General features: G+C 47.4%; 12 protein-coding genes across 12 annotated transcripts; 7 read left to right on the top strand and 5 right to left on the bottom strand.

Annotated features, from left to right (window-relative positions):
* Nucleotides 1–288: 288 nt before the first annotated feature.
* On the bottom strand, nt 289–1,494 carry N7455_004600 (uncharacterized protein; the record flags this gene model as incomplete). Its single annotated transcript, XM_040956713.2, has 1 exon — nt 289–1,494. The coding sequence occupies one exon, from the start codon at nt 1,492–1,494 to the stop codon at nt 289–291; it is 1,206 nt and encodes a 401-aa protein (XP_040812806.2).
* Nucleotides 1,495–1,726: 232 nt separating this feature from the next.
* On the top strand, nt 1,727–3,463 carry N7455_004599 (uncharacterized protein; the record flags this gene model as incomplete). The annotated part of the gene is made up of 1 exon (XM_040956866.2): nt 1,727–3,463. One exon carries the CDS (start codon nt 1,727–1,729, stop codon nt 3,461–3,463), a length of 1,737 nt encoding a protein of 578 aa, XP_040812810.2.
* Nucleotides 3,464–4,755: 1,292 nt separating this feature from the next.
* On the top strand, nt 4,756–5,071 carry N7455_004598 (uncharacterized protein; the record flags this gene model as incomplete). The annotated part of the gene is made up of 2 exons (XM_065604845.1): nt 4,756–4,972; nt 5,040–5,071. 2 exons carry the CDS (start codon nt 4,756–4,758, stop codon nt 5,069–5,071), a joined length of 249 nt encoding a protein of 82 aa, XP_065461745.1.
* A 240-nt stretch (nt 5,072–5,311) lies between these two features.
* Nucleotides 5,312–7,081, bottom strand: N7455_004597 (uncharacterized protein; the record flags this gene model as incomplete). Its single annotated transcript, XM_040956817.2, has 2 exons — nt 5,312–6,117; nt 6,184–7,081. 2 exons carry the CDS (start codon nt 7,079–7,081, stop codon nt 5,312–5,314), a joined length of 1,704 nt encoding a protein of 567 aa, XP_040812687.2.
* A 1,096-nt stretch (nt 7,082–8,177) lies between these two features.
* Nucleotides 8,178–8,838, top strand: N7455_004596 (uncharacterized protein; the record flags this gene model as incomplete). The annotated part of the gene is made up of 3 exons (XM_040956703.2): nt 8,178–8,331; nt 8,387–8,446; nt 8,504–8,838. The coding sequence occupies 3 exons, from the start codon at nt 8,178–8,180 to the stop codon at nt 8,836–8,838; spliced, it is 549 nt and encodes a 182-aa protein (XP_040812790.2).
* A 2,120-nt stretch (nt 8,839–10,958) lies between these two features.
* Nucleotides 10,959–14,701, top strand: N7455_004595 (DUF3433 domain-containing protein; the record flags this gene model as incomplete). Its single annotated transcript, XM_040956800.2, has 2 exons — nt 10,959–11,223; nt 11,277–14,701. The coding sequence occupies 2 exons, from the start codon at nt 10,959–10,961 to the stop codon at nt 14,699–14,701; spliced, it is 3,690 nt and encodes a 1,229-aa protein (XP_040812704.2).
* An 849-nt stretch (nt 14,702–15,550) lies between these two features.
* N7455_004594 (uncharacterized protein) lies at nt 15,551–17,179 on the top strand (the record flags this gene model as incomplete). The annotated part of the gene is made up of 5 exons (XM_040956736.2): nt 15,551–15,712; nt 15,764–15,880; nt 15,925–16,271; nt 16,337–16,759; nt 16,804–17,179. Exons 1-5 carry the CDS (start codon nt 15,554–15,556, stop codon nt 17,177–17,179), a joined length of 1,422 nt encoding a protein of 473 aa, XP_040812823.2. The 5' UTR covers nt 15,551–15,553.
* A 267-nt stretch (nt 17,180–17,446) lies between these two features.
* On the bottom strand, nt 17,447–18,659 carry N7455_004593 (sugar phosphate isomerase/epimerase family protein; the record flags this gene model as incomplete). Its single annotated transcript, XM_040956719.2, has 7 exons — nt 17,447–17,564; nt 17,614–17,786; nt 17,836–17,938; nt 17,999–18,157; nt 18,215–18,352; nt 18,411–18,507; nt 18,560–18,659. 7 exons carry the CDS (start codon nt 18,657–18,659, stop codon nt 17,447–17,449), a joined length of 888 nt encoding a protein of 295 aa, XP_040812719.2.
* Nucleotides 18,660–19,171: 512 nt separating this feature from the next.
* Nucleotides 19,172–21,293, top strand: N7455_004592 (glutathione-independent formaldehyde dehydrogenase). Its single transcript, XM_040956810.2, has 11 exons — nt 19,172–19,252; nt 19,300–19,698; nt 19,759–19,784; nt 19,844–19,887; nt 19,946–20,119; nt 20,169–20,198; nt 20,256–20,351; nt 20,415–20,429; nt 20,494–20,872; nt 20,925–20,997; nt 21,045–21,293. The coding sequence occupies exons 2-11, from the start codon at nt 19,582–19,584 to the stop codon at nt 21,246–21,248; spliced, it is 1,158 nt and encodes a 385-aa protein (XP_040812803.2). The 5' UTR covers nt 19,172–19,252; nt 19,300–19,581; the 3' UTR covers nt 21,249–21,293.
* Nucleotides 21,294–21,317: 24 nt separating this feature from the next.
* N7455_004591 (uncharacterized protein) lies at nt 21,318–23,044 on the bottom strand (the record flags this gene model as incomplete). The annotated part of the gene is made up of 4 exons (XM_065604844.1): nt 21,318–21,604; nt 21,629–22,213; nt 22,297–22,983; nt 23,017–23,044. The coding sequence occupies 4 exons, from the start codon at nt 23,042–23,044 to the stop codon at nt 21,318–21,320; spliced, it is 1,587 nt and encodes a 528-aa protein (XP_065461744.1).
* An 8-nt stretch (nt 23,045–23,052) lies between these two features.
* N7455_004590 (ABC transporter integral membrane type 1) lies at nt 23,053–23,260 on the bottom strand (the record flags this gene model as incomplete). Its single annotated transcript, XM_065604843.1, is given in 2 exon segments — nt 23,053–23,209; nt 23,220–23,260. The coding sequence occupies 2 exon segments, from the start codon at nt 23,258–23,260 to the stop codon at nt 23,053–23,055; spliced, it is 198 nt and encodes a 65-aa protein (XP_065461743.1).
* A 43-nt stretch (nt 23,261–23,303) lies between these two features.
* N7455_004589 (uncharacterized protein) lies at nt 23,304–24,020 on the top strand (the record flags this gene model as incomplete). Its single annotated transcript, XM_040956731.2, has 2 exons — nt 23,304–23,610; nt 23,737–24,020. The coding sequence occupies 2 exons, from the start codon at nt 23,304–23,306 to the stop codon at nt 24,018–24,020; spliced, it is 591 nt and encodes a 196-aa protein (XP_040812838.2).
* Between the last annotated feature and the right edge of the window lie 2,928 nt (nt 24,021–26,948).

Genomic DNA, 26,948 nt, shown 5'->3' with positions numbered 1-26,948 from the left:
TAGAGGGACCAATGTAGTCATTCATTCAGCACTCTTGACCGCTGTACACTCAGTGAAAGACTAGCGTCATCATCAATGTGGTGATCCGCACATGGCAAATTTGCCCCTTAATGTCTGCTGTGTGATGTCTTTTGGCTCCTGGGATCTTGGTCCTGATACACCTTATCTATCACCTACAGAAGCCTTTACTTGACCAAAGACCACACTAGCTCAATAGATGTTATTTGCTATCTACTGATCTCAGTCCAAGGGTCACAGGCACAAAAGCAGCCCCATCAAGAAAGGCATCTATCCATCCAAGTTCTTCAAGTACCGGTATACCTCGACAAAACTGACGAGCCATTCTTTCTCCATCTGATTGTGAGGATCCCAAAAAAGTGATACTGGCCGACAGTACCCATTGTTATCACCAAATTTGAACGCAGTGAAATAGGGCCCTTCTAAAGATACCTGTTCATTTCCACCAAACGGTTCGGACCACGGAGTATTCGCCGTTCGAAGAAGATCGCCGTCTTTGTTGGCTGTAGGCCTCCACGCAAAATTGGCTCGTTGCTCTGCCGTCTCCGGAGGCGAGATATAAAATCTTGGCATTCCATCAATAATGGTTTGCACCGAATCGATGATAGAAGATGGGTGCGAAGTGCCATCAGTCAAGCTGGCTGTGTTGCTCGCCACAATCTTATCACCTGCTATCAGACCGTGCTTTTGCATCATGTGCAATAGTAGTTCCAAGGCCGAGTCGAACGGAATGATTCCCAGGAAGTCATAACGGAAATGCTCGGAAAAGACGAACCTCTCGATCGGAGACCGCATGATTGCATCGGCACTATGCCGCAACCGCGACACGATGTGTGCGGTATTTGGCCGAACCTCCTGTGTTGGGTCCAGTGTGCGCTTTAGGATATCCGAATTTGCTTCCAACATATCAGCGGTCCAGCGAAGCTCCGAAGCCCTCAACTGGAATAAATTGGCTTTTGCTTTTTGTATGTCATGCCAACATTGTTTCTGCTCTTCGAAAGAATGGAATGTCTCGAGATTTCGATCCTCAATAACGTTGGAGTAATCAGGAGCACCGAACCGAGTCAGGTCTGTTTTGCACCAATGAATATTGAGTTCATCATGAATGCGGTACTTCATATAGTTCCAGATATGATTCTCTCCATATTTATGAGGCCCGACGCAGTGAATATTTGTGCCAAGATAGTTAACTCCACGCCAGTGATCTTGTACCAGTCCCTTTCCCACTGCCACGAATATGTCTTTGTAGAGGTGGGCAGCGAATTTCCACTTGGCGAGAGTTTCTGGGTCGGCACCGAACATGTTGCCGCAGATTGGATGGGACATGATGCAGGCGTCCACTCGATCATTGTTGTAGCATAGCAGCTTGAGGACGTCCCATACTCGCAGGTCATCGATGATTTGATGAGCGAGCTCGGTCGGTATCGCCGCTATATTGCTGACTATGGAACTGGTTGGCGTTTTTTGATAACTCATTTTGTCACGGCCGTTGTCTTTGAAAAATGTCATGACAAGAAAGACAAAGGAAAGATCGCAAAAGATCACAAAAGAATGTTGTGGAGCCTCATGCGATGGGGCTACGTAGTGGGGGCTGGGAACACTAACCTGAGTCATTTGCATTTAGTCATCCCAGGCTTCTACCTACCTATTCATCTATGCCTTTCTATCCTGTTCGGTATTTTGTCCTGGGAAAAGTTCAAACAACAAGATGAAGGAAGGGGTCCCAGAATTGCATCTGTCAGACGCAGAGACAATCGCACAGCGCTTGCGACAAGACCAGCAAGCCTGCAGAGAGAGAAAAGTGCCTAGTAATCTCGCAATCCAACTATCTTCTGTTACGGAAGATATCTTTGATGAAGTAGCCTGGCATCTCACTCCACAAAGCGAAGTCTCCAAAGCGTTGCGATCGACTAGATGCAGGAGCATTATCAAAGGAATCAAGACCTACCTAGGCCAATTGGAACCAATGACCAAATCTGAGGAACACATTTCCATGGATAGTATGCATGTCCCAACATCAGAGGAGTTGGAAACGGCACTCAAAGTGCTAGACTACCTTCAAAAGCATAAAGTTGTTGCTCCAACAGAGCCTTTGTCTGAGGTTCTTCTAGCCGTCCGAGCCCAGCTCTCCATGGATGACAACACCCGATACACACAACATGAACGATTTCAGAGAGCCGACCCACCAAAAGCCTCCGATGTGAAGAAAAGATGCTACATCTGTCGGTACCGCTTCTCGCCCACTGAGTCTCACGAACTATACCCGTCACTATGTCGCCAATGCGGCATGTTTAATGTCGGCTGCTCGAATCTCTCCCTACCAGAAAAGCTAGACCTCACTGGTAAAATTGCGCTCGTTACTGGCGGGAGAATAAACCTGGGTTATTCCACTGCATTGAGACTCCTCCGCTGTGGAGCCAAAGTCATCGTATCCTCTCGGTATCCAGCGGACGCTGCAGTCCGATATTCCACCGAGCCAGACTTCGCTCAGTGGGAGGTAAGACTGAAGGTAGTTGGTGCAGACTTTAGAACAGCAAATGATGCGTTCCGGCTGGTACATATTGTCAAACAATTACTCCATGCTTGGGATGGCGAGACTCCATCTGATACGCCACAACCCCTGGACATACTTATCAACAACGCCGCGCAAACCCTCACCGATCCAATCAAAGGGGAAATGAGAGCTATTTCCAGAGAGGATTATCTAAAAGACCATCCACAGACCATGGCTCTACTTGCGGAATCCGAGAACGACAGATACACACCCCGCGTAAGAGGAGGACAACAAGCAACCTGGATCCCACACATTACGAACAACAAACCCCAGCCTCAAATTGAAGGTGCAAGCAGTACCCAACCTACAAACCAAATAGCCACAAAAGGCCTCCGAACAACGGAAAATGAAGATGAAGAGCCCTCAAAATCATCCTGGGTCCAGTCTCTCCACGAAATCCCTTACTCGGATCTAATAAGTGCCCACTCGGTCAACGCCTTTGTGCCTCTAATCCTTTGCCGTGAACTCCTCCCAGTGATGGGCACTTCACCTTCGCCCTCCCCTCCTTCCCCCTCGGCCCCATCCACACCGGCGGGGTACATAATAAACGTCTCATCTCGCGAGGGAATACTAGAAGATACGCCCCAGTCAAGCAGCAAAGCTGGACACCACGTGCACACGAATATGTCAAAAGCAGCGATCAACATGATAACAGAGACAGAAGCACATGCTGCATGGAAGGGACGACGTGTTGCTATGAATTCTGTTGATCCGGGATATATGAGTGCTGCGCCGGAGTGCCGGACTGACGAGGGGTGTCCGATTGGATTTGAGGATGGTGCTGGGAGGGTTTTGTGGCCTATTGCTGTTGGGGAAGTTGAGGGAAAGGCTGTTTGGGGGAGGTTTATGAAGCATTTTCGGGTGGGAGTTGCCATTACGCGGAGGGGGTAAATAGAGTAGATACATATCGATAGCTGCAAGTAAGATACATCACAAAGTATCAAAATCACGGAAGATTTCTGTTCAGATGATCCCATCTCCCGTTGTTTGCTGACAGTCCGAACCCTTCTTTGTTAGATTCAGGGTATCAATACCCTGCTCTTCCTAGATTAAATGCACAAGCATTCTTCTTCTTCTGCTTCTTCCTTTGCCTTAGTAGCTAGAAGCTACGATAATCTCTCATCCACGGCACCTGAGGTGATTTTGACGTTCAGATATTCTTTAGCGCCAGGCTAATCCCCACAGCTCGAGAAGCACTTAATCGTCCTCTTTCCTCATCAAACTCCACTTGCTTCCCCTTCCTTCATTCATATTAAACTACGACAAAAATTGCTCTATCACTCCTCCCAGCTAAATTACTCATATCCATCACCGACCACCTCTCATCTCCATAAGACCTGAATTGCCTAGCTCAAACATCTCGCCTCTACCAAATAACCAACCCCATTCTCTACAAAAGTCAGATCCTCCACAATGAAAGCTCAGCCTTACTATGGGCTGCCGAACGCGGCAAACTAGCCCCATGCAGTCGGCTCTTGAGCGAGGGCGCCAATCCCAACATCACAGGCTCATTTAAAAGAACTCCCCTGTCATGGGCATCCGGAAACGGACACGCAGATGTTGTTTCGATCCTTCTTTCCAGGGCACTGACGGACCCTAATCCGTGCGACACGTATTTCCAACCCCCACTTTTCTGGGCGGCTGGGAACGGCCTACGTTCTAGTGCCCACCTCCTTTGGCGTCGCCCCGAGCCCTCATATGCCAGGGAATCTGCGACAGCGGGTTACCTGGTCATCGTGAAGTCGCTGCTGTCTACCAGAAACATCCAGCCCGATCTCCGGAACCACCACGGGGAAACACCCTTGTCAGTTGCGGCCGACGAGGGGGAAGAGAGCATAGTAGAGGGGTTACTGCGCATGGGGAACATAGATCCGAATTCCAAGAATCGATTTGGGGAAGTGCCGCTGATGGCAGCAGCTAGAAATAGGCATCTGGGAATTGTCAAGCGCCTCATCGGTATTGAGGGCTTGGAAGCTGACGCCAGATCCCTCGATGGAGTCAGTGCTTTGACAGGCGCTGCGTGGAATTGACATGCGGAGATTGTGAAACTTCTTCTTACTGTGCCTACCGTGGACCCAAACCAACAAACTGGGAGTGGATACTCGGCTCTTAGAGGTGTTGTTGCTGAGGGACACGTGGATGCCGTGAATGTGCTTCTTGCTAACGAGAAGGTCGATCCTAATATGCCGAGTGGCGGAATTACGGCGCTTGCGGTAGCTGCGAATCACGGACAGAACGGTATCATGCGGTCGCTTATTGCTAGTGGGGTGGAACCAGATGTGAAAGACATTGGTGGGAAAACGCCTCTTATGATCGCTGTTCATAAGGGGAATGTGGAGGCGGTTGGGATTTTGCTTTCTACGGGGCGAGTTGTGGCTGATTCTGATTTGACGATGTTGGGTGTGTCATTTTCTTGTGAGTCGAGGTTGAATGAGGCCATAGTTATGCTTCTAGATAAGTATAATAGGCGAGGCCGCGGTGCCTCTGAGTCGAATATGAAGACTTGCTGGATTTCGTTCATTTCTAGAAGAATCAAACAAAGCCCTGGACTACATAGAATGAATAAATATCGACCCCTGATCATCCACGTCAATAGCAGCGTCTATCGGTATTTCAAGAGACAGGGAACCAGTCAAGATGAAGGCAAAGAAAGGACAAGTAATGATCCTTTCCACATTAATCGAATTCACCAAAGGTGAAACGAACCCCAAATGCTTGCTCGCTCCACTGTCTGCATATCTATATACCATCATCCTCCTGCTCAGCCGAACTCTCCGTGACATATGCATCCCACGCCTCACAAGTAGAATTTAAAGTATCATAATCAATCAACTTCCGCGCCTCCGAATACCTCTCCAAGAACTGAATAGCAAATCCCTCCTCAGTATGCCATCCAATATGGCAATGCATCAGCCAAGCGCCGGGATTATCAGTCTTGAACCCAACAACAAGGTACCCAGATGCAGGGAGCATAGCCACATCCCGACGGGGCGGATTCGTCAAACTCGTGATATCAGAGGAGCTGTACGTCCCCGTTCCCTGCGCGAGAATAAAGAAGTCATGGCCGTGCAAGTGGATAGGATGCGGGACAGCCAGGGTAGTTTCGATGACAACGTAAGACCACGCATTTGCGCGCGGGAGCACGACCACGCCGCTTTCGGTGGTGAATGATGTGTCGTTGTTCCAGACTTGGAGTAGTGTCGGGTTATCCCAGTATACTTGCATCGATGTGCCGTTCATCTTCCAGCGGAAGAGACTCTCGGAATTCGTGCCTAGTGTGACTGGCTCGCTGGAGTTGTAGTATGGTGCCGATGCGCTTTGGGACAGGTACGGGACGAGATCGGAGACATCCTCGTCATTACAATCATCGGTGTATGTGTATGCGGTCGTGGAGGGTGTGGAGGCTGTGCTGCCGTAATAAACAATTCCTTTGATGTTGTCTGTGCTGTCGTTGTCGGAGCAGGCGGCTTGGGGGATTGCGCGCATCCAGAAACTGTCGCTTCCGGTGGATTGATCGGCGTTGACTACAATATCGTACCGCTGGCCTGGATGGGAATAATGGTTAGTAAGATTTTTTGTAGCTGGTAATTGGTAGGTAAATGGTCCCTTACCCATCCCGATGCTCAAGACAGTGGTGTTGAATGGCTCGATTGGTACCAAGTCCATAGCCATGACCGTCAGAGTATGATTGTCAATTGAGAACTTGAAGTGGGTGTCAACCGCAGCGTTGAGGAGACGTAGACGATAAGAAGTGCCTGCAGTGAATGATGTGTTGAAACGATAGCCTGTTTGGCTGGTTGAATCGTCATCTCCATACACATTGGTGCCGTTGATGAGGCCATTGTCCAATGTAGGTGGGCCACTGGCCTGGGCAGTGGCATAGAGCTCATCAACAGTCTGGTGACTCCAATCGTTGAGGAATAAAACTCCTTTGTCCACATCATAGTTCTCAGTGGCAGGTCCGTTGATCACGATCCCACCGAAGACACCTTCATAGGCTTGCAACCCGATGTGAGAATGGTACCATGATGTGCCATATTGTGTGGCTCTCCACTTATAGGTCGTTGTCTGTCCTGGAGCAGTAGGACATTGGGTGATGGAGACAACGCCATCGTTCTGATTGGTATAGTTCTGGCGGATGCCGTGGAAATGGATGCTAGACCCATTCACTGAGGTCAGACTGTTGGTGACGTGAACGATAACATTGTCACCCCAGTTGGCCTCAATGGTAGGGCCTGGAATTGACCCGTTGATTGCCATTGCTGCACGAGAGTAGCCATCGGGAGCAACTGTAACATCTTCGATGTTGAGGTAATACTCTTTGGTCACGCCCGTAGTGGGAACAACATCATAGTAATTGGTGCTCACGTCGTAATTGCACCAGCTCTGTCTATCACTGGCAGTGTTTCCAGAGCAAAGATCCCGTCGAAGCCTGGTGTGTCTGTTGTGATGGATCGAGGTTGCCGAGGCTACTCCCGCGATGACCAAAAGAGCGGTCCAAATCTTCATGATCGCTTGAGGCCGGTTAAGAATGCTAGCAATCGGAACTGTAGCAAACAAAAAGAGAATAAATGTATAGAATAATGGAAAACAAAAAAGAAAAACGGGAATAACAACGAATGTGATATTGTTGGAAACGACTGTCGGATGATTTGTAGGGTATTGTAGCTACAAACCACCTTTTATCAACATATAGAATTTCCCCGGTGCTGTACCATTGCAATGCCTCGTAAGGAAAATTGGAACTCGTCTCGATCCTCCAGAGGATCAACAACCTAGCAAAATCCAAGACATCTGATTGGACTCGGCTTGGATGAACGTATAAGGGTGCGTAAGCTCAGAGCTAGAGTGACCGGTCCGTGCCGGTCCATAACGATCCAGAGCTTGCCTATTTGCGAGGTTATTTTTAACTAGTGTGAACTGCACGCGACCATCGATCTAGATGTAGGCCTGCATGATTGGAGATCAGGCCCTAATGCAGGCCACCGTCACGAGATACGCGGCGTAGAAGATCTAAGATAGAGCAGAGATACAGGATAATTTCCAACCCTCATGAGAACATCTCAATTGGAAGAACGGTTCGTTAAAACTGTGACTATCGCTGTACGTTGGGTGCCCTCCCCCAATTGGGGATTAATAGACTACATATGTACCTACAACTCAACCAGGGAATGCTATTGTAGTGTATTTCCTCTTATTTAAAGAAATTGCGACATAGTCCGAAGACTGCAAGACAGCTCTAGACAAATTCCCCGCGCATTCTGCCAAGCTAATTCACATCGTGCAGGTACCAGGTTCCAGGTACCACGCGGACCACCCGCAGCACTAACGTCAGCCAACGCGCGGCCGGGGCTCGTCCACACCCAATTTTGACAACTTCCTACAGATCTATATTTTGTGATAAGCCATAAAGAATTCTAAACGGCGATTGGGTACTACATATTCACCTGAAACTTTCACTAAGCGGAGCACTGCCTCCCGAGGCCGCGACATGCAAAAGGACTATCTATATAGAGAATGAGAACAAATAGACAAGTTCCTGCAAAATCTTATGCAAAGTCAAACAACAAACATCAATCAACTTTCTGATTATCTACTATCAACCATGTTGCGTTTCTTAGTCTCCTGCACCATGCTGTGCCTGGGAGCATCCGCGTACGCTCCTGCAGTCGCGCGGAGAGCCCCCAGCACGGGTGAGCAGTTCGGACTTTATGCGTACGGAGAGGCGGTCGGTGGTCTCTCTCTGTTCTACGCAGATGGTGAGCCTTAGCATTCACCGACATACTATACGGAACCATATTGACAAGGTGCTAGGCCAGGCTCATATTGGCGACCCAGCCAACTCGACTGCTTCGGAAGTCTCAAGTGTATACTGTTAGTGAAATCCTCCACCTTACAGTCATGATTATACGTTAATACGGGACATACTAGTCGAGTCCTCGGATAGCACTTGGGTCGGCAACCCGAACGGAACCACCAGTGGAAACGACAGCTGGTCCGATCAGATGCTTTACATCCCCGATTCATCGTCTTCGAGTCACCAAATGGGTTTCACGTCGAAGAATATGTCTAATGTTACTACTACGGGTTTCATCTTCTATGGAAATTGGGTGATGGTGAAATCGGATTCTGGCGAGATCTCTTCCAGCTTCTATGTTAGAGAGAACTCCAAGGGCGAGGGCATTTATTCCTTGCTGTGGAATGTGTCTGATGAAGCAACTGCTATCCCAGTGTCCTTGCGTTCTACGAAGCCTTCTAACGCTTGAGATACTGGTTGCGAGGAGAAACGGCGATGCACTTAGACATCTACGTAGCAAGCTATCAAGGTCGCAAGGCCTGCTTGCAGTTAGATAGATCTCTCTCTTGGTTCCCATGGAGCATATGAGGGGCTCCATGCCAGTAGGTAGATTGTCATCAGCGTTCACTTCTGTCAATCACCTTCTGGCTTCCACATTGTAAAGATATAGCTGAGTATGTCCATCAAACGGGGGTTTGCTGCAGAATGAGATCGGACCTGTGCGCAGCGTGGATAGAATGACTGATAAATGGAAGAAGATGCGCGCTGTAATGGTACAAGATGAAGGGCCACTTACATTCAGGGAAAACTAACTCCCTGCATGTGGTATATAAATGAAGATAGAATGCACGAGTTATTGAGTGAAGCTGTAGGCGGTACATTAAGCCCTCGTAGAATACGCAATGTATAAAAAGATAGGTATATAGATCCAGTCGGTAGTAGCAGTCCTAGATAGCTGACGGTGAGTCTTGTGTATATCGTGATGTGAAGCTGTGGGATTCGATCTACAACATAGAAGATGGGAAGAGGATCAAATATATGGTGCTAAACCCAAATGGTAAAACTAACCGGATATATCCATAACCCCAAACGCCAAGTACCGCCAAGACCACTAACTGTTTTATAATTTCTCCTAAAATCCTTGATTTTAATGAGGTGTGACCGTAGATGCTTTATATATTCTGCCGCTTGAGCCATCTGCGGGGTAATTAGTGATTTACTCGATATCATACCATGAATTATTTTAAGCTTTTAGAGAGGGAAGCTACGGTGGGAAACCGCCGAGGTGTGATGGAAAAAAAATCCCGTCTACGCATCCTCGCTTAACTCTCTATTGTTATTCAACGAGCAGATGAAATTAATTTGTATCAAAATGAAAGGTCTGAGCCATGCTGGGTATTGGGAAATTCTCTTCACTTGGCGATCCTCTAGTTTCTAACCCGGCCCCCATTCCCTAGATGGTTTCAGGTCGCATTGACCACCGTCAGCGGCAAGAGCGAATTCGCTATTAGTCCACATCACTATATGTGTTAAAACAATTTTTGTATCAATTCTGTTTATTTATTTCGCAGTGCGCTTATGAACACTCCTCTCCTCTTCTGGGCATCAATATACCGGAGAAACTGGAGAGACCGACGATAATGATAATATGTGCTACGACAGGTGCGAACAAGGAATTCAATGTACATAGATCTATATCTTTAGGGCTGAGCAGTGTAACCTCAAATAGAGACTGAGGGGGCAATTAGGAAATTGTCTATTACGGATAAGTGTTCCGCGGTGCTTACTGTGTAAGCTATGTGCTCCGTACTCCGTACAAAGGTAGATAATTACCTATATAGGAAATGATCAATGGCCTTGGCATTGTTTAAGTGTTTACATACTGTCGAACTAGGAATACGGCCCGGCTCTAAACAGGAACCGAGGTTTTTGTTATGGTCTAGTGGTAAATTGGCTGTATTATTTCCCGCCCCAAATTAGCACTTTTCAAAGACCATTAACAATGAAGTTAAGCGAGATAAAAAAGAGAAAGCAAAAAGGATGCGTGACAAAATCCTCACCAATGAGCGAATCTAGACAGTTTCATAGCAGAACCCTTACCACTTTCTTAGAACGGCACCACAGGACTTAAGGGAAGGACTGTATTATCACCCAAGGGTTTCTGCTTCCAAACGAACCGACCATGTTGTATATTCCAACCTTGGAAGTTGCCGCCAGTGCTGACTAAAATTACATTCGCGACCACCTGGGTACAACATACATATAGGTCCAGATCGGTATTTTCATAAAATGAAAGGGGCAGTGCATGAGGCTGAAGACGAGAAAGAAAACCTTGGAAAGGCAATAAGTGGGGCCGAGAGTCAACCTTGGAACCTCAGAACCTTAGAAGGTCCCTGACGGCCCCAGGGCAAACCCTTGAAGACAAAACTAACCAGAAAAGGAAGTGAGTAGGTCCCAAGTCGGTGTATTCAGATTACATACTCTCTCTCACTCTCTCTCTCTCAAATACCAACTACTCACACAGTACCTTCCGGGCCATAGACCTTGCCTTGCGTCTATTCGGATGGCTTCAGGGCCTCTAGCTTCAATATGGTAGCTCAAGAATGCTCTCCTGAACGGTTGGGCAACTATGCCTCTGTTGCAAAAGAGGAAAATGAGAACGGAGGTCATCGAAAACTGTGGGCACCGTTCTTTCTACGCCGTCCGATCATGATCGTATTTTTGTTCAGTTTCCTGTCACTCTTCGGCACACTAATTGCGCTTTATGTGTACACCCAACGCCAGGGTCGAAGTTTGGGAATTAAGACTGATGGTGATCGATACTATTATTTATGGACATATGGGCCGACCGCAGGTATGTAGGCCTATGACTTGACTACAAAAAAAGATGATCTAATGTTGGTTTAGTATTTACGATCCTCACAGCCGGCTGGATGCAGGCTGAATACCGTGCCGCACAGCTCATGCCGTGGATTTTGATGCACCGGGGTCTAACACCAGCTTCGCAGAGTATCTTCCTCGACTACATGTCGAAATGGAACGTTGTATCGCTATATCAATCCCTCAAGCAAAAGCACTTTCTGGTATCTCTCTGTGTGGCAGGCTCGCTGCTCCTTAACGGCGTGACGGTTTTTTCAACGGGTCTCTTTGAACTCGATTCAGTACCCATCACTCGTTCCTCGAGCCTGACCGTTCCCAGAGCGTTTAGCGGGGCCAATTATACGGCGACTCTTTATGACTCCCGGTCATATGCCGCCTGTTCTGCATTTGCTGCCCGTAATTTAACGCGTCCTTTCGGTCTCCATGAACCCTACATCTACACGCCTTTTCAACCTGACAGCTCATATGCGACCGGAAACAATACCATCCCAATAGGCCCGAAATATCAGGCGGATATAGAAGTCATTGAGCCTTCCCTTGATTGTCAGAACGGGACTGTGACTTGGGGGTCCGGCCTCATACTGTCACCAAACTGGAATGGTACAGGCGACCGAACATACGTGGAAAGAAACACCACAATATGGTCAGGCCCGGACGGATGTACTTATAAGATTCCCGCCAGCAGCATCGAATCGATACTGAACAAGGAGAATATCAGTATTGAGATGCATCTAACCGCATGTGGAGGTGAAAGCGCCAACGCCTACGCTGTCGGGAAGAATTTGCTTGTCGACTGGACCGTTGATTGGCGAGTTTGGGCGGCTGTCGTCAATACAGTTGGCGTTAAGCTCCCGAAAAATCAAACTCTGCAATCGGCATGGAATGTCCCTCCCATTCACCTGGTTGTCTGCAAGCCTAGGTATAATGCGTATCGCGGCCCAGTCAGAATCTGGCGTGAGCCTGGACAGAGTGCCATATCAGCGGACATCCAACCGCAGCACTTGAAGGTCACAGAGGGAATTGCGAATGTGTCACCAGCAAAGATTTTACATAGCAGCTTCCGCTCCTTGAGTCTTAGCGAGGCCGATGGGAGTGCTGTTATTTCGGAGGAGGAATTTCACTTTACCGGACACAAGAGCACTCCACAAGAGGTGTATTGGAATGATATGCCAGCGTTTACGGATGCCATGCAAAATGAGTTCTCATGTCTTATGCGGCAGGTCATGCAGTATGAGCTGCTTCAATCTGACCCGCGCAATGTTGAGGGAACGGAGCAGTTTATTGAGGAGCGTCTATTTGTGCGTCAGTTGTCATTCTGGCTGATGGCAGCTCTACTGGTTTGTTTGATTGCCATTGCCACCACCATCCTTTGTTTCTTTGTCCCAGTTGCTGTGTGCCCACGTGACACAGGATCCATTGGGGGAATGACGGCTGTCTTTGCCCAGAGCCCAGAGTTTATGACCTCATTCAAAGGATCACAGCTCAAGACAGAATCGCAAATGGCAGATACTAGGCTGGGCCAGACACTTTATACCTCAAGTCACACGGATGAAACGTTCAGGCTACTTCCACAGAATAGATCAACGGATGAACCGACGCCTGAAGGCGTCAAACCTAGTGAACTTGAGACCTCTTCGCCAACGTGGTGGTATCCATTTTCGACCACATGGCTCATAAAGATTTCTGTGTTTTCCCTTCCCATCGCCGTGATTATAGGCCTCGAGGTTGTCTACCATATCTCCGCCAGTACACATGGTATCACCCTGGTCGACGGAAAGTCACCTTATATCCACTATATCTGGACCTATATCCCGGCATTGGTCATGTTTACCATCCGTGTCGTGTTTGCATCCGTCGAGTTTGGCGCACGAATCGTCCAACCCTACACTCTCCTCCGCGAAGGCTCTGCTCCACCACAGACAACCATATTCGAGAACCAGCTTCGCAAAATCGCCCTCTACGGCGTATTTGACAACCTTCAAAAGAAGCAATGGGCCCTCGCCGCAGCCACAACGTCTCTCCTTCTGGCAGCAATAAACCCAATTGTGGTATCCGGTCTTTATACCGCGGAAGCCTCGTGGCCCACATCCCCTATGCATATCACGCAAACCACCCGCTGGAATCTAGGAGACCCCACTCGTGGCGACAAGTTAAAATATAATAAAGTGGTGGACTTTGATACAGACAAAACGGCCGGCCTTATCATCAACCTCAATCTATCCGAGCCCCAATGGACATACAACAATCTTGCCTTCCCGCAATTCGCCCTCTTCGACACCACGCTCCCCTCAGGCGCAGGTTACATCGACGCCCGCATCCCCGCCCTCCGCAGCCAGCTCACTTGTGCAAAAACCCCAGTAAACTGTTCCGTTGCAAGCACTGGATACTTTTGCGCCTCTGATGATCCCTGCTATAAGCATAAGAGGGGAGGAAACCCGTTGGACGACACGACATACTTCCTTCGAGGTACTTACCTCCTCCCGGCCGAAAATGCAACCTCAAACTGCTCCACTGACAACATACTATACGGCGTATATGCCGACAAAGTTTTGTCGACCAAATACTATTTGCTCAACTGCAATGCGACAATAGAAGAAGTAGACGTCGACACAAGACTTCAGCTCCCTTCCTTCTCCATCGACGCCGAAATCCACCCCCGGGTTGTCCCAAACACAAACAGAACAGTCTTTAACACGACCATTGACTCCTTTCCTCCACTAAGCACAATCGAGAATTACCTCTTCAAAACAGACCCTAGCATCAGAAATATACTCCTCAGCGCTCTAACCGATGGCATCCACGGCGTCCCTGCCGAAGAACTCCTCGACCCGACTGTCCTAGCAGCGCGTCTCAATACAGTCTGGGGCATCATCATGGCGCAATTATTCAATTCTAATGGGCGGGAATCTTTCGATGACCCGCTGAACACTACTTGGTTCGTGGAGCCTGCTACAAGCCACGCACCTATTTATGAAGGCGTCTTCCATGATGGCCGGAAGTATCTCGTGCAGAGTGAAATCTCCACGCGCATCTTGGATGGCGTATTGGCCGGGATGGTGATTTGTGCACTTGCTGTGCTTTGTGTGATGCGGACGAAGGAGGTTCTGCCTAAGAGTCCGTGTAGTATTGCTTCAGTTGCGAGTCTCGTTGCTGAGTCAAGGTTATTGGAACTTTTGAGGGGTACGGAGTATTCTGATGCGGAGTTGAGAAAAAGAGGGTTGTTTGAGGGCACGTTTTCAATGGGGTGGTGGGAGGTTGAAAAAGAGACGAGTCAGTCTAATGCTTCGGTTTCGAGTGGTTCGAGCGTGTCTAGTGTTCGGGATGAAACCCAAGATGAAGGGCGTACCTCGGCGGTGGAGAGTAGTGATGTTAATGAACGGACTGTTGATAGACGCACGAGATTTGGGATTGATATCGATGGGAACACGCCGTTGTTGCGTGATGTTTCATGAGGCTTTTCGAGGATTTTATGTTATATACGATACCCATATGAAGGCCATGCAGTATGGCGACGAAATCCAAGTCCTTTCGTCATCTTGGAAAAAAATCAGACTTGAATCATTGACCTTTCACATTATTCCCATGGAGGCTTCTAAGTCCGAGGGAAGCGGCCTTGGAAATATAGTTTGCTTACCAATAACAGGTCACTAACATTCGTACTATCTAGAGCTAGCATATACATCCATACATATGGACCAGATTACAGATGTAGGTAGCTTTCCTTTTCCATTTTAGTGCTCACCTCTTGTCGCATTTTGCTCACCGAGTAAAGGCGAGCACGCCTTAGCACGCCTTAGGACTCACAAAGCATTATATGTACTATGTGTGAGGGAGTAATACATTGGAAAGGCGTCATCATGCGCGATAGTTGCCAATTTCCCCCGCAAGAGAAACAGACCTGGCGATTGGCTCTGGCTAATCTTCGGCATCAGCTTAAAGATATAAGCATTTGTGAATTTGGTGGATGTAAAAGTAAACATTCAACCAAACTTTGAAAAAAAGCTCTACTCAGCAGTTGAGGTTGAATATTAGATCCTAGGAACGATACAAAGATAGAACAGTGAAGCGCCTAGCATATATTGTTCCTTTTTAATACATCTCGAAATTTCGATGCTTGAGAGTTGCTCGGAGCTCATACTAGATTGATACACAAAATCATATTTAGTATTTAGGAGCGTGATACTAGTAGATATGGCACCATCAAGCCGACCACTCTCTAACATCAGCCAGGATTCTATCAGGATTAAATATAAAAGGCCGTCGGCAACTAAATGGCAGTTTGAATGAATACTGGAAAACCGGGCATGATGAGCGACATTGCTAAAACCCCGGTTGTTGAGACAACTGCTGAGAACCGGGAGGAGTTCTTGGCTAGCTTCAGTTCACAAGAGGAGAAACATATCCGACGCAAGGTTGACAAGCGTTTCCTTTTGTTAATTGGTTTGATGTACATGGTTAAGCAGGTATGTCTTATCTTACTATCCCCAGAGTTGATCCAAAATACTAAGAGTCAGATTGACGTGAACAACGTCTCCAGCATCAAAGTCCTGCAGGTTGGGGAGAAGTCCAATATTCTCAATGAGTTGAATATGTCTGCTGACCAGTATAACTGGGTGTCTTCGATATACACGGTATGTCTCTTACTCCATACCCGAGAATAATTCTAACAGGATAGATTGGGTATATCATCTTCGAGACACCGAGCAATCTGCTGTTAAAGAAGATGACTCCGAGGCTGTGGCAGACACGAATTTTCTTCACATGGGGGATTGTTCTAGCTTGTCAGGCAGCTGTACAAAACCGTCAGGGCTTGCTCGCCCTACGCTTCCTACTGGCAGTCCTGGAGACCGGCTCCTATCCAGGAATCTTAACACAGCTCAACTCGTGGTATCCTAGCGACGAAATGGCTACTCCCGTTATGTGGCTGCTAGGCATCTCCCAATGTTCATCGATTGTGGGCTCGCTGCTCTGTTATGGTATAAGCTACATGGATGGCATACGGGGTCTGAGTGCATGGCGATGGTATGTATCTCCCTTCGGCACTTTGGCTCTTACGTGTGATATCAAGCTAACGGAGAACGGTATAGGGTATTCATCATTGAGGGTATCATCACCGTTCTCTTCTCGGGTGTTATATTTCTCGTGCTCCCCGATTACCCCAAATCTCCGAGGAGTAACAAATGGCTCAGCCCACGCGAACAAGAATTTATTGAGGCTCGGCTGGGTGACCGTGCTCCTAAGACAGCCGATCCGGCCTTCAGCAAAAAGGAGATCCTCGCTGCTCTCCGATCGCCCCTTCAATGGTCTTTTACATTCTCCCAAATGCTCATTAACCTCGGAATGTACGCGCTTCAGTGGTATCTCCCAACCCTTACCACGAGTTTCGGCTTTACAAAGCTGCCAGCCAACCAGTTGCTCAACATCCCACCAGCTGCCACAGGCATCATTGGCGTAGTACTGGGCTCGTTGATCCTGCGATACGCTAGAATTTCGAAACCAATCCAGCTAATGTATGTCATTTCCTTGTGTCATGGGAGCATTACTAACTTCCCAGGGTGTATAATGTGGGAATGATCATCGCCTTCATCCTTTTCTTCGCCGTTTCTGCTACACCCGGTCTATACGTTGCATGCATGTTAGGTACCTTCTTCGTCAATATTTATTACATTCCCTTCATCTCGTGGCGCTCGGCTACTATGAGAGGGGCCACGGGAACGGCCTTCGCTTGGGGTTTACAGAACTCCATCGGTCAGCTTGGTGGTGTTATTGGACCGCAGCTGTTCCAGTCTAAGTGGGCGTATAACAGATATAAAAACAGTTTTGCCATTGCTCTAGCGGGGGTCATTTCTGCCATAGGAACCAATCTTGCCTGTTGGTGGTGGACCAACAAGCAGGAAAAAGAGGAGTTAGAGGCTTCATCTCAACCGTGATAACGCTGGTCCCATTGATGTTCTATAAATATGGCCCTACAGACATTCAGTTCGAGAGGAAAACACGAAGAGGCAGCTACAAAAAGAGTCTCCGTTTAGCTTCGCCCGGGTGTGCTTTCTAAAAAACGCATCAGATCAAGTATAATCATTGTGACCACAATAGAAACAATGGTTCCCCTAAGACAAAATTTCTCAAAACATTCTATTCAAGCTGTATCAGATTTGTTTTTCTTCTAAAACATTGGGCCACATCATGACGGAGCCCAATCAAACATCGTTCAAGGTTGCAGCGAAGTCATCGAAAAGAGCCTGCAGCCGTTGGCCCTCTTCATCCGCAACTTGGCTGTGGGTTTTGGCACTTCCGATTGGATGGTAGGGGAATGGTCTAAAAGGTTAGCAGTGATCCCGCAGTCGGGAAATTATAGAGTACTAACCCATATTCTGGCACAAAAACAATCCTTTCTGTTGCTCCATCCTTGACGCGCGAACGGATGACATCCTTCCAAATCCTCTCAAAGCAATCCTTTTCTTCTCTGAAGACGAGGTTCGTAGGTTCCGGGCATTGTGATGCTTGTGTTGTTCCAATTCTTGCGTGAATATGGTAAACCTAGGCCAGTGTTAAAATCACAGCCTGCGCTTGGGTGGGTGTCCCTTACATGCGGTATTATTGCGTCCATCATGACTTTATCGCCTTCGCTGAGGTCCAGAACTCTTTCACATCCAACCATCCAATGGGAAAAATCGGCCGTAATCCGAAGCCTAGGGTAATGTCAGCACTCGTTCAATGGTCGAATAATGTAAGGCAAAGTTTTTTCCTACTCGGGAACAGCCTCTAGAATGCGTCGTGTGGCATATGGCGTGAAAAGTGATCGGTTTCTGTGAGTCTCGTGGTAGACACGACCAGATATCCCAAGCTCGCTGTCGATCTGGATAGTCCCTTTGTAGAATTTAATTGACTCTTCGACGTCCCAAAGGTCTCTTTAATTAAATGTCAGATAAAATATCCAATGATCAGGCCATAGAATTATCACTTACTCGCCTGATTGGAAGTTCATAGTCGATGGCTTCAATTTCTGCACTGATTTAAGCAGGCTTCGATAATTTTGCAAATGGTGGTCTGCTTTGGTACCAGCTGGGCGGGGTCCGAGATACTGAAACCAAGACGAATGTATCCTGTTACACAAATTAGCAAGCTACATTGTTTTTCATCCTAGAATGCTCAATCACTAACATTAACCCAAGCTCTAGGCCAGTCTGGTTGCATAGTTCCCTCAGACGAGGGAAGTCAGTACTTGGCTCCAGCGGATGAATATCCACTTCCACACCATCTACCAAGATGATGTCAACAAATTATTCAAGCGTGGGGGGATGTGCACATACTGTAACCTTGAGCTTTTAGTTCTGGAAACCATTGAGCCCAATTGTCCATGTTCGGACCAGGAGCAATTCCCCAGGCAGATCGGAAACGGTCGATTTTCATGGTGTAGGATAAAAGGCGGATTGTGTGTATTGGAGAAGTTTCAATTGAACTGGAGAAACGAATTCATTTATGTTTTTATGAAAGCTCAATGTATACTTCTCCTCATCGAAAGTTCGTGTGCTTAATAGGTAAAGTTCCCCGCGTTAGTTCTAAGGTTAGGCATTCGAGCCAACACTGTCATTGGCTCCTTCCATTTTAGAGTGACCCCACTGCCAAGGCTCGATTGGCCCGAATTGGGTCACTTTGCGGGGGAAAATGCCATTTTAAGGACGAGACTCCCTGGAGTGATGTCAGACAATGCGGGACATATTCGTAGCGTTGGTCAAGGCAATACAAAATCATTGCGTGATGAGGTTTCTTCTTGGGAGGAACGTGGTTTACATTTCGTATCTCTCCACTAGGCTGTGATTTAAGAAACAAAATTCCTTCATGCTCAAAACTGAAGATGAAATGAGTACAACCGACACGATAATAGATGCAAGGATACAGACCTTTCTAAACAATAGGTGCACGCCTGAAGCTACGATTATTCGCCTTGTGACATGATTTCCTGAAAGGATTTTTTGGGCTACATATTGACGGTGCTGATCATGGTACAAATTTCGATCGAACGCGTGGGAATCATCTAATTCTCCCACAGAATTGAACCCCGACCCCAAAGACCTGCCTATGGTAAGGTCGAGGGCTCCAGAAAAGGCAACATTCCCCGCGTCAAACCAGTGCGGGGATACTGCAGCTCCCCCTCATATCACTGTTTATAGCAATGCAAATAATGAAGAAAAGCTCCGCATTAATCATTAGGTACGCATTGGCTGAACTGTGAGCTACTGCCGTGATAATTTCCTACAAATATTCAAACACCCCCGCCGAGTGTGCGCCTCAGCTCCTCACGATTTAATTACCCCGACGAAACACAATCACGATGGCTACAACAACTATGAAAGCGCTTAACTACCTCGGACCTTACAAGGTTCGGGTTGAAGATGTCGAAAAGCCGAAGATGGAACATCCTGATGATATAATTGTAAAGGTGACTACGGTGAGTGATGTGAAGACACTGATAACTTGATAATTAAAAGCAAACTAATCGGGTATGAAGGCTGCCATTTGCGGTTCGGACTTGCAGTGAGTTTTCCTTCATCATGCCCAAAGCGCTTTTTTCTTCGATACTGACTGTGATACAGTATGTACGAAGGAAGAACAGCTGCCGAGCCCGGGATTACATTCGGTATTACTTCCTCGCCTGAAAGATTCGAAAATTGTTAAAAGCGCTAACCCAAGCGCAGGTCACGAGAATATGGGAATCGTGGAAGAATTGGGAGAGGGAGTTACATTGTTGAAAAAAGGAGATCGTGTCGTTATGCCCTTCAACGTTGCGGATGGTCGGTGTCGAAACTGTGAGGAGGGAAGAACTGCATTCTGCACCGGTGTCAACCCTGGTTTTGCTGGTGGTGCCTATGGTAAGACCCCAAACTGGGGCTCCAATTACGTTGGGTTAACGAGACCTAGGATACGTCGCAATGGGTCCCTACCGTGGAGGTAAATTTTCCAGGAAAGATTCAATTCTGATACAAAGACCCCTAACAGTGAATGCAGGCCAGGCACAGTACATTCGTGTCCCATACGCCGACTTTAATGCTCTTAAGTTGCCCCCGGGTAAAGAGCATGAAGCAGACTTCGTTCTTCTAGCTGGTGAGTTTGATAATTTGACGTTCGTCTCTTCGCGATTCCCCATACTAACGCATGTTTTGTTAGATATTTTCCCAACCGGTACTATCAACCCTTTTATCCCTACGATTGAAGCACATCTCTGATTCTCATGATATGTCTATAGGCTGGCACGGCGTGGAAATTTCTGGTTTCCAAGCAGGTGAAAGTATTGCAGTATTCGGTGCTGGTCCCGTGGGACTGATGGCCGCGTACTCCGCTGCTCTACGAGGAGCATCTAACATTTACGTTGTTGATCGCGTTGCCGAGCGACTCGATGCCGCCAAGAAGATTGGCGCTATTCCTATAGACTTCACAAAGGGAGATGCCGTCGATGAGATAATCAGTCACAACGGGGATATGGTTGATCGCTCGGTAGATGCTGTTGGATACCAGGCTGTCGATTCGAATGGTTCTGCTGAAAAGGCGAATATTGTGCTCGAGAATATGATTCGGGTGACACGGGCTTGTGGTGGGATGGGAATCCCTGGATTATACGTTCCTAGGTATGTGAACTAAAATATTCTATTCCCGAGAACTTATCTAACGATTCTATAGCGACCCTGGTGCATCTGACGCTGCCACCGCAAATGGAATGATCAGCCTTAGCTTCGGAAAGTTGTTTGAAAAGGTAATGTCCTCTCTACTGTTTCATTAGACCTACCTAACCTTTTGTAGGGTCTTTCCCTTGGTACTGGACAGTGTAATGTCAAGTCTTATAACCGATACCTCCGAGACATGATTATTGCTGGCAAAGCAAAGCCCAGTTTCGTGATCTCCCATGCGATTGCACTTGCAGATGCCGAGACTGCTTATGAGAAATTTGACAAAAGGGAGGATGGGTACACAAAAGTGATCATCCACCCAAATGGTGGGTTTTGAGAAATTGCCTTCTGATTGAAACTCTGTCAAATAGCTAGAATACACCAGATTTATTGATATACAATGACACTAAAGCTCTTGTCCATCTGTGCCAGAATACATCTGCTTGAATAAACCTTCTCTGGGAAGAAGATTTTGTGGAGTATCGAACTCAACAAGACATTCAGCATCCAATACTGCAATTCTATCGAAATCTATGATTGTGTCAAGCTTTTCAACAATTAGTTTGCGTTTAGGTAACAGATGGGACAGGGAAAATACTCTATGAGCGATGCTGAACACAGTGCAGTCATGGAAAGCCTCTCTCATGACTTTCTGCACTCGTCGGTCTGTTTGGGTATCAAGACTGCTCGTGGCTTCATCCAGGATTAGCACCTAACATCCACCATTACTGGTTTGTCTTTTAAGAATTGCCCGTGCCAGACAGAAGAGTTGCTGCTCTCCTTGCGACAGTGGATGGTCCTCCAGGAATGCGTCCAGGCCCCCGCGGCTTTCAATTGCTGCCCAAACGCCAATCTGCTTTAGCACAGATATAATCTGGCTATCACTGGAGAGTCCCATAATATCTGCATTATAGCGGATGGTTCCCAAAAACGTGAACGGATCCTGCGGCACGGCCATCAGCCTCTCTCGAATTGATGCCGGGGCGATCTTGGAAATGTAACACCAAATAGTAAGAAGCGATGCTGCCAGTGCCAAAACTGCGTAAACAGATAAATAGAGAGGAAGCTGTCCACATCCTGCTGTGCTCCATTTGCTCAGCCACACTTGGGGAAAGTTCTCGGCGAATGCTGAGAAAACTTGCCCAACAAGAAACACGGCGGAAAGAATGGGGCCAACTGTTCGCACGTAGTAATAATATATTGATAGATCTCCGATTTGCCGAGTCCGATCCATATTTTCGATATCACTGCCTGTCATTTGAAGGTCAACTCGACCATCTGAAGTGAGCGAAACCACGCTATCTGCGATTCCAAGGAGTCAGGCTATAATCGAAAATATTGCCAGTCAGCACTCCCTAGCCGCAAAGGTTCAAAGAGAAGCATACAGTTGTGAGTGGTCAAAACTACGGTTGTGCCCAGCTGGCGAAATATTCCATCACGAGAGAGAAGTCGTTGGATGATCATTTCTTGTGTTTGCGCATCCAACGCGCTCATAACATCGTCGAGCAAGGCTATACCATGGCGGCTATACACCGAACGAGCCAGGGCCTGCAGAGGAGCATTAGCATTATCCAAGATGACACAGGTCCTGGAATCGTTGCATACCACTCTCTGTTTTTGACCTCCCGAAAGGGCAAGACCCTTACTTCCAATCTCACTTTGGTCACCGTCAGGCCAACGACGAATATCCTTATCCAAGCAGCATGAATATATGACAGTTTTGTACCATTTATCGTCGACCTCGTGGTCCGAGATACCAGTTACGCTTTTCTTGATTGTTGTATTAAGCAACCATGGATTCTGGCTGCAATGGGATACTTTTCTCGAACTGATAGACACAGTGCCCGACAGGCAACTAAGCTCCCCTAGGATGGTCTTTAGCAGTGTAGTTTTACCCGACCCAAAAGGGCTAATAACAATCACCAGGCTGCCACTGGTGACTTTGAAAGACACATCAGTAAGGGCGATACGTGCAGTCTTTTGTGAAGGTAAGATGGTGATGTTATCCAAGGCGATGGCAACCTCTGGGTCTGTCTTGTCCGAAGTAAACGGTAGAAATTCTTTCTTGCCAACTCAGCTATCCTTCACCGGGTCAGATACCATACATTCGTGGATCCGCTGGAAACATCCCATAGCAGCGGCTATCTGGGGTAAGACGGCGAGTAGTCTTTCCGCGGGCGTGGTGACGGGGTGATAATACTCAGAGCAGTGAAAGCTTTCACGGTCGTTAAGGAGTCGTCACCCCTGATTTGTGCCTGTACAGCGTACACAATGAAGGTAATCACAGGCGACCATATCCTAGGCAGACTTGCTGGTTGATATCAGCGGAGGAACAACACACGAAGACATGTTGACTAACGTAGGCCATTTAGCCACATGATCCCCTTAAAGAATGCGCGAGACACAAAGAGTTCTCGTTCGCGGTGTCCCTGGAGGGCCCGTCCTCGTCGTAATCCGGTCTGGTGTCATCGCCTTCTTCGCTATGGATATCATGAACGTCTCCATTCAAGCCGTTTTTGACAAACCTCCCTACAACTTCACTATCCTAGAGGTGGGTCTTGTGTACCTGGCCCCGACGATCGGTTACGCCATTTCGTCTGTTTTCGGAGGTCGCTGGATAGACCATATTATGGTTCGCGGGGCGACGAAAGCCAATCGATACGATGAGAGCGGAAATCTCAAGTTCTTCCCCGAGGACCGTATGAGAGAGAATATCTGACTGGCTTTGACACTGTACCCGGCCTTGTTAATTTGGTACGGCTGGTCCGTCGAAAAGGGTGTCCAGTGGGCGGTCCCCTGTGCCGCATCTATCTTCTTCGGGCTAGGCATGATGCTCGTCATGGGCACTGTGCAAACCGCTCTGACGGAGTTCACTCCCAAGAAAGCATCTAGCGGTATTGCTGTGGCAAAATTTGTGCGAAATCTCCTCGCGTGTACGGGTGCCGTCGTCACTCAACCCATGCTCGATGGTATCGGCAACGGATGGATGTGCACTTTGATTGGTCTGGTCGCGTTTGTCACAGGTATTTCGGCCATTCTTTCTCTCCGTATTTGGGGGCCCCAGTGGCGGGTGCTGATGGACCGAAAGTTGAATGCATTGAAGCCGTAAATATGTATGCCTAGTGCTTGGTGGGAGGCCAATCTCTGTTATTCTCGGGTCGGATGTTAATTTCATCTATATAGCTTCTCATAGATTAGCGTACCAACAGTTATATTTACTCGACTCAAAACGACAGCGGTCTAGATAGTAGCTATCAAATTAAGTATTAATTATCGTTTTGCAAAATATCGACTTTATAAAAGGCTGATCCTCTTTTAGCGAGAAATATATATGAACTTACTATTCGAGGTCGAAGCATTGGCCGTAATTTACTACCCTTGCCCTGCACAGGCCTCAGGACTAGACCCCTCGATAGGAGGTGCCCGAGATCTCATTGCCAACTGTAGCTTACTAGCGCTCTGACGGTAGTGCTTCGCATTATACAAGCACGAGAGGCTTGTCTCTGTTCCACTCCTAGCAAAGTTGATGCGGACGCTGGTGACATAATAGGTGGTGTCGACGAAGCTCAAAGGGTGAGTTAAATGCACCTCTCCTACAAAGCTATACCTTATCTCGCACATCTAGACCCGAATCAGATATTGGCTTGGTCAGGAACTCGAAGCCTAACTACCTTGGACAGTATTCTGCCCGAATACATACTCATATCTCCTGTCGAGCACAATATTTCACTCATTGTATGTGTCAAATCCTATCATGTTGTAGACACTGTACAATATCCTGCACCTGAGCAGGCTGAGGAGAAACCCCATGATCAAGTCATTGATTGGGGCTGTGGTATAATCAGATTGGAGCTGGTTCTAGGCATCCGAGACCAATTGAGTCGAGGATCGTGCCCGGCCGCTTTGGCCTCACCCATTATCAGGAGGTTCTTGAGGATTTACAACAAAATTCACCGTTAGCCAGATGTTCCCGAAACATGCTCAAAGAGGCCCCCCGGGTTCACGTATGACGGCTGCTGATGCTTTGGTCTGCTTTACAACCCCACAACCAAGCAGGGAATCAAAATCAAACAAGAGGAAGAAGTCGACACTATGCTAGATGATTCATATGATTGAATTTTGACCTTGTCAGTTCAGGTTGAACAGCTGGCTAGTCTCTTCTGTTTCCGGATATACATATCCACTGATTCCACTAGCTTCTGTGGCACATCGATGAACACGGATAATTGCGCCAAGGAAACCCAAGAATAAGATTTAAGGAAATTAAACTCAGTCGCACGCTCCCCTAATTGGGAAATTGTCCTACGTAGGTCGCAATTGAAGACCGACTTGGCTATATCCATTCCAAGAGAAATAGCTTCGTCCGCGTTCTTGCAAACAAAAGATTCAAGCGGTCGCAGATCCCAAACCTACAACGTAGTATACACGCACATCCAACCCAAAAAAATATATTTCTCAAAACAGCCACAGCGCAACACCGCAATACCGTAAGCCCGCTACAGTTAACTAATGCGCTCCATTCACCAAGACTCTGTACTCCACACTTGACCCGTGATCTACGAGTTTACACTCAGGTAAAGTGTAAAAAAATCCAGTCTACTGCAATGGCTCGTGCCCGAAATCAATAATGCGCTCATGGCTCTGCGTAGCACACCTATTTTGTATCCACTGTGTCGCTGTTGGAACGGGAAAGAAACGGGAGAGGGACTCCGTTGGAGCATTTGTCCGATATGGAAATGATACTCGGGTTAGGTGGGGGGCAAGTTGGGTAAACTGGGGCTTTTCGGGGTGGGTTATTTCCACTGATAATGTAGTTTTTTTTTTTTCTTCAGATCTTTTTTTGGGTGGTTTTTAGAGTGGGATCAACTATGGAGTTTGTACTCCGTATACACGGAATATCACTTAATTAGTGTAGTGTTGGTGTGTTGGAGGTGCATATGTAGGGGGAGAGTTGGAATGACAAGGTGAAGTAATGTGGACTCGGTGCATATTATGGAGTACATGTAGTAAGTAGATGGGCGCATCGGTATACAACATACAACATACGTTGTACACACAACACTGAAGATGCAGACTTCCTGTGTGTGTGTGGAGAGGTACATAGCGGAAGCATTGTATATCACATCTGAGTGTGCCTCGGCATACTGAGCTTGTGGAACGATAAAATTGCAGGCTCGATGGAGAACGCGGTGAAGAGGAAAGCGGGTGTATATATCCCAGGTACGAGAGTCGAATCGGAGCTCGGGGTGATAGGCAAGATTCTGATGTCTCAAAATCCTTAACGCGAGTCCGGGCAATTACATTTCCTCATTTAGACTAGTCGATTAAATTTATTATGGAGAGCGCGGGAGATGACTCCAGGGCTTGAGCCCCTCTCATTTTCTAAGCAGAAAAGAAAAAAAGCCATGGGAAAAGATAGAATTACATTGTGGATATGATTTCTTTTGCCGTTTAAGCACTAAATGGCATTTTGAAGCACCTCTAATCTCAGGTAGAATATTGCTTACTCCATACGGAGTACAGTAAATTGCTGTGGTCCAGAAGGGCAAATCTCTATCACAGACACATGATAACTGCCGAGAATCAAGGTCGGGATCATAGCCAGTGATAGGATTGTGTTCCCCCGATACCCTAGAAATGGTGTGTCATCTCACTGCAGCTGTTCGTTGCATATACCCCTGCCATTAGCTGCACCGGGCTTATTCTAGCGACACCTGTATGTCAAGGTATGTATAAGCTAGACATGTCGACTGTTGGACTATGATCGTAAATAGTAATAACATACGGAGTACTCCGTACGGAGTATACTCCATAGTAAATAGTCAGTCAATATGGAGCAACGTAGTATACGAGGGGCAGCCCCTCAGGATCAGCCCCTGCATGTGTACGGAGTACAGGGGATCCCCAACTCATTGATCTTTTTGACTTTCCCTTATTTGGAACAAGATCAGCGTACTAAGGAGATCAGCACCTGAGTTATGAAAAGGGCGAGTGCATAGACCAAGAATGTGGAACTTGTGACGGTTGAGTACCGAGG

This window comes from Penicillium solitum (assembly GCF_028829755.1).
Source record: "Penicillium solitum strain IBT 25940 chromosome Unknown utg000003l_segment0_segment0, whole genome shotgun sequence".
Classification (NCBI taxonomy): domain Eukaryota; kingdom Fungi; phylum Ascomycota; class Eurotiomycetes; order Eurotiales; family Aspergillaceae; genus Penicillium; species Penicillium solitum.
Note: the sequence above shows the minus strand (reverse complement) of the source record. Positions and strands in the feature narration are given on the sequence as shown.

Bases quoted from the DNA above. Each gene is read 5' to 3' on its own strand.
- N7455_004592 (XM_040956810.2), top strand. From the start codon at position 19,582: ATGGCTACAACAACTATGAAAGCGCTTAACTACCTCGGACCTTACAAG. The intron at 20,120-20,168 runs GTAAGACCCCAA...AACGAGACCTAG, and splicing joins TTTTGCTGGTGGTGCCTATG to GATACGTCGCAATGGGTCCC. The intron at 20,998-21,044 runs GTAATGTCCTCT...AACCTTTTGTAG, and splicing joins TCGGAAAGTTGTTTGAAAAG to GGTCTTTCCCTTGGTACTGG.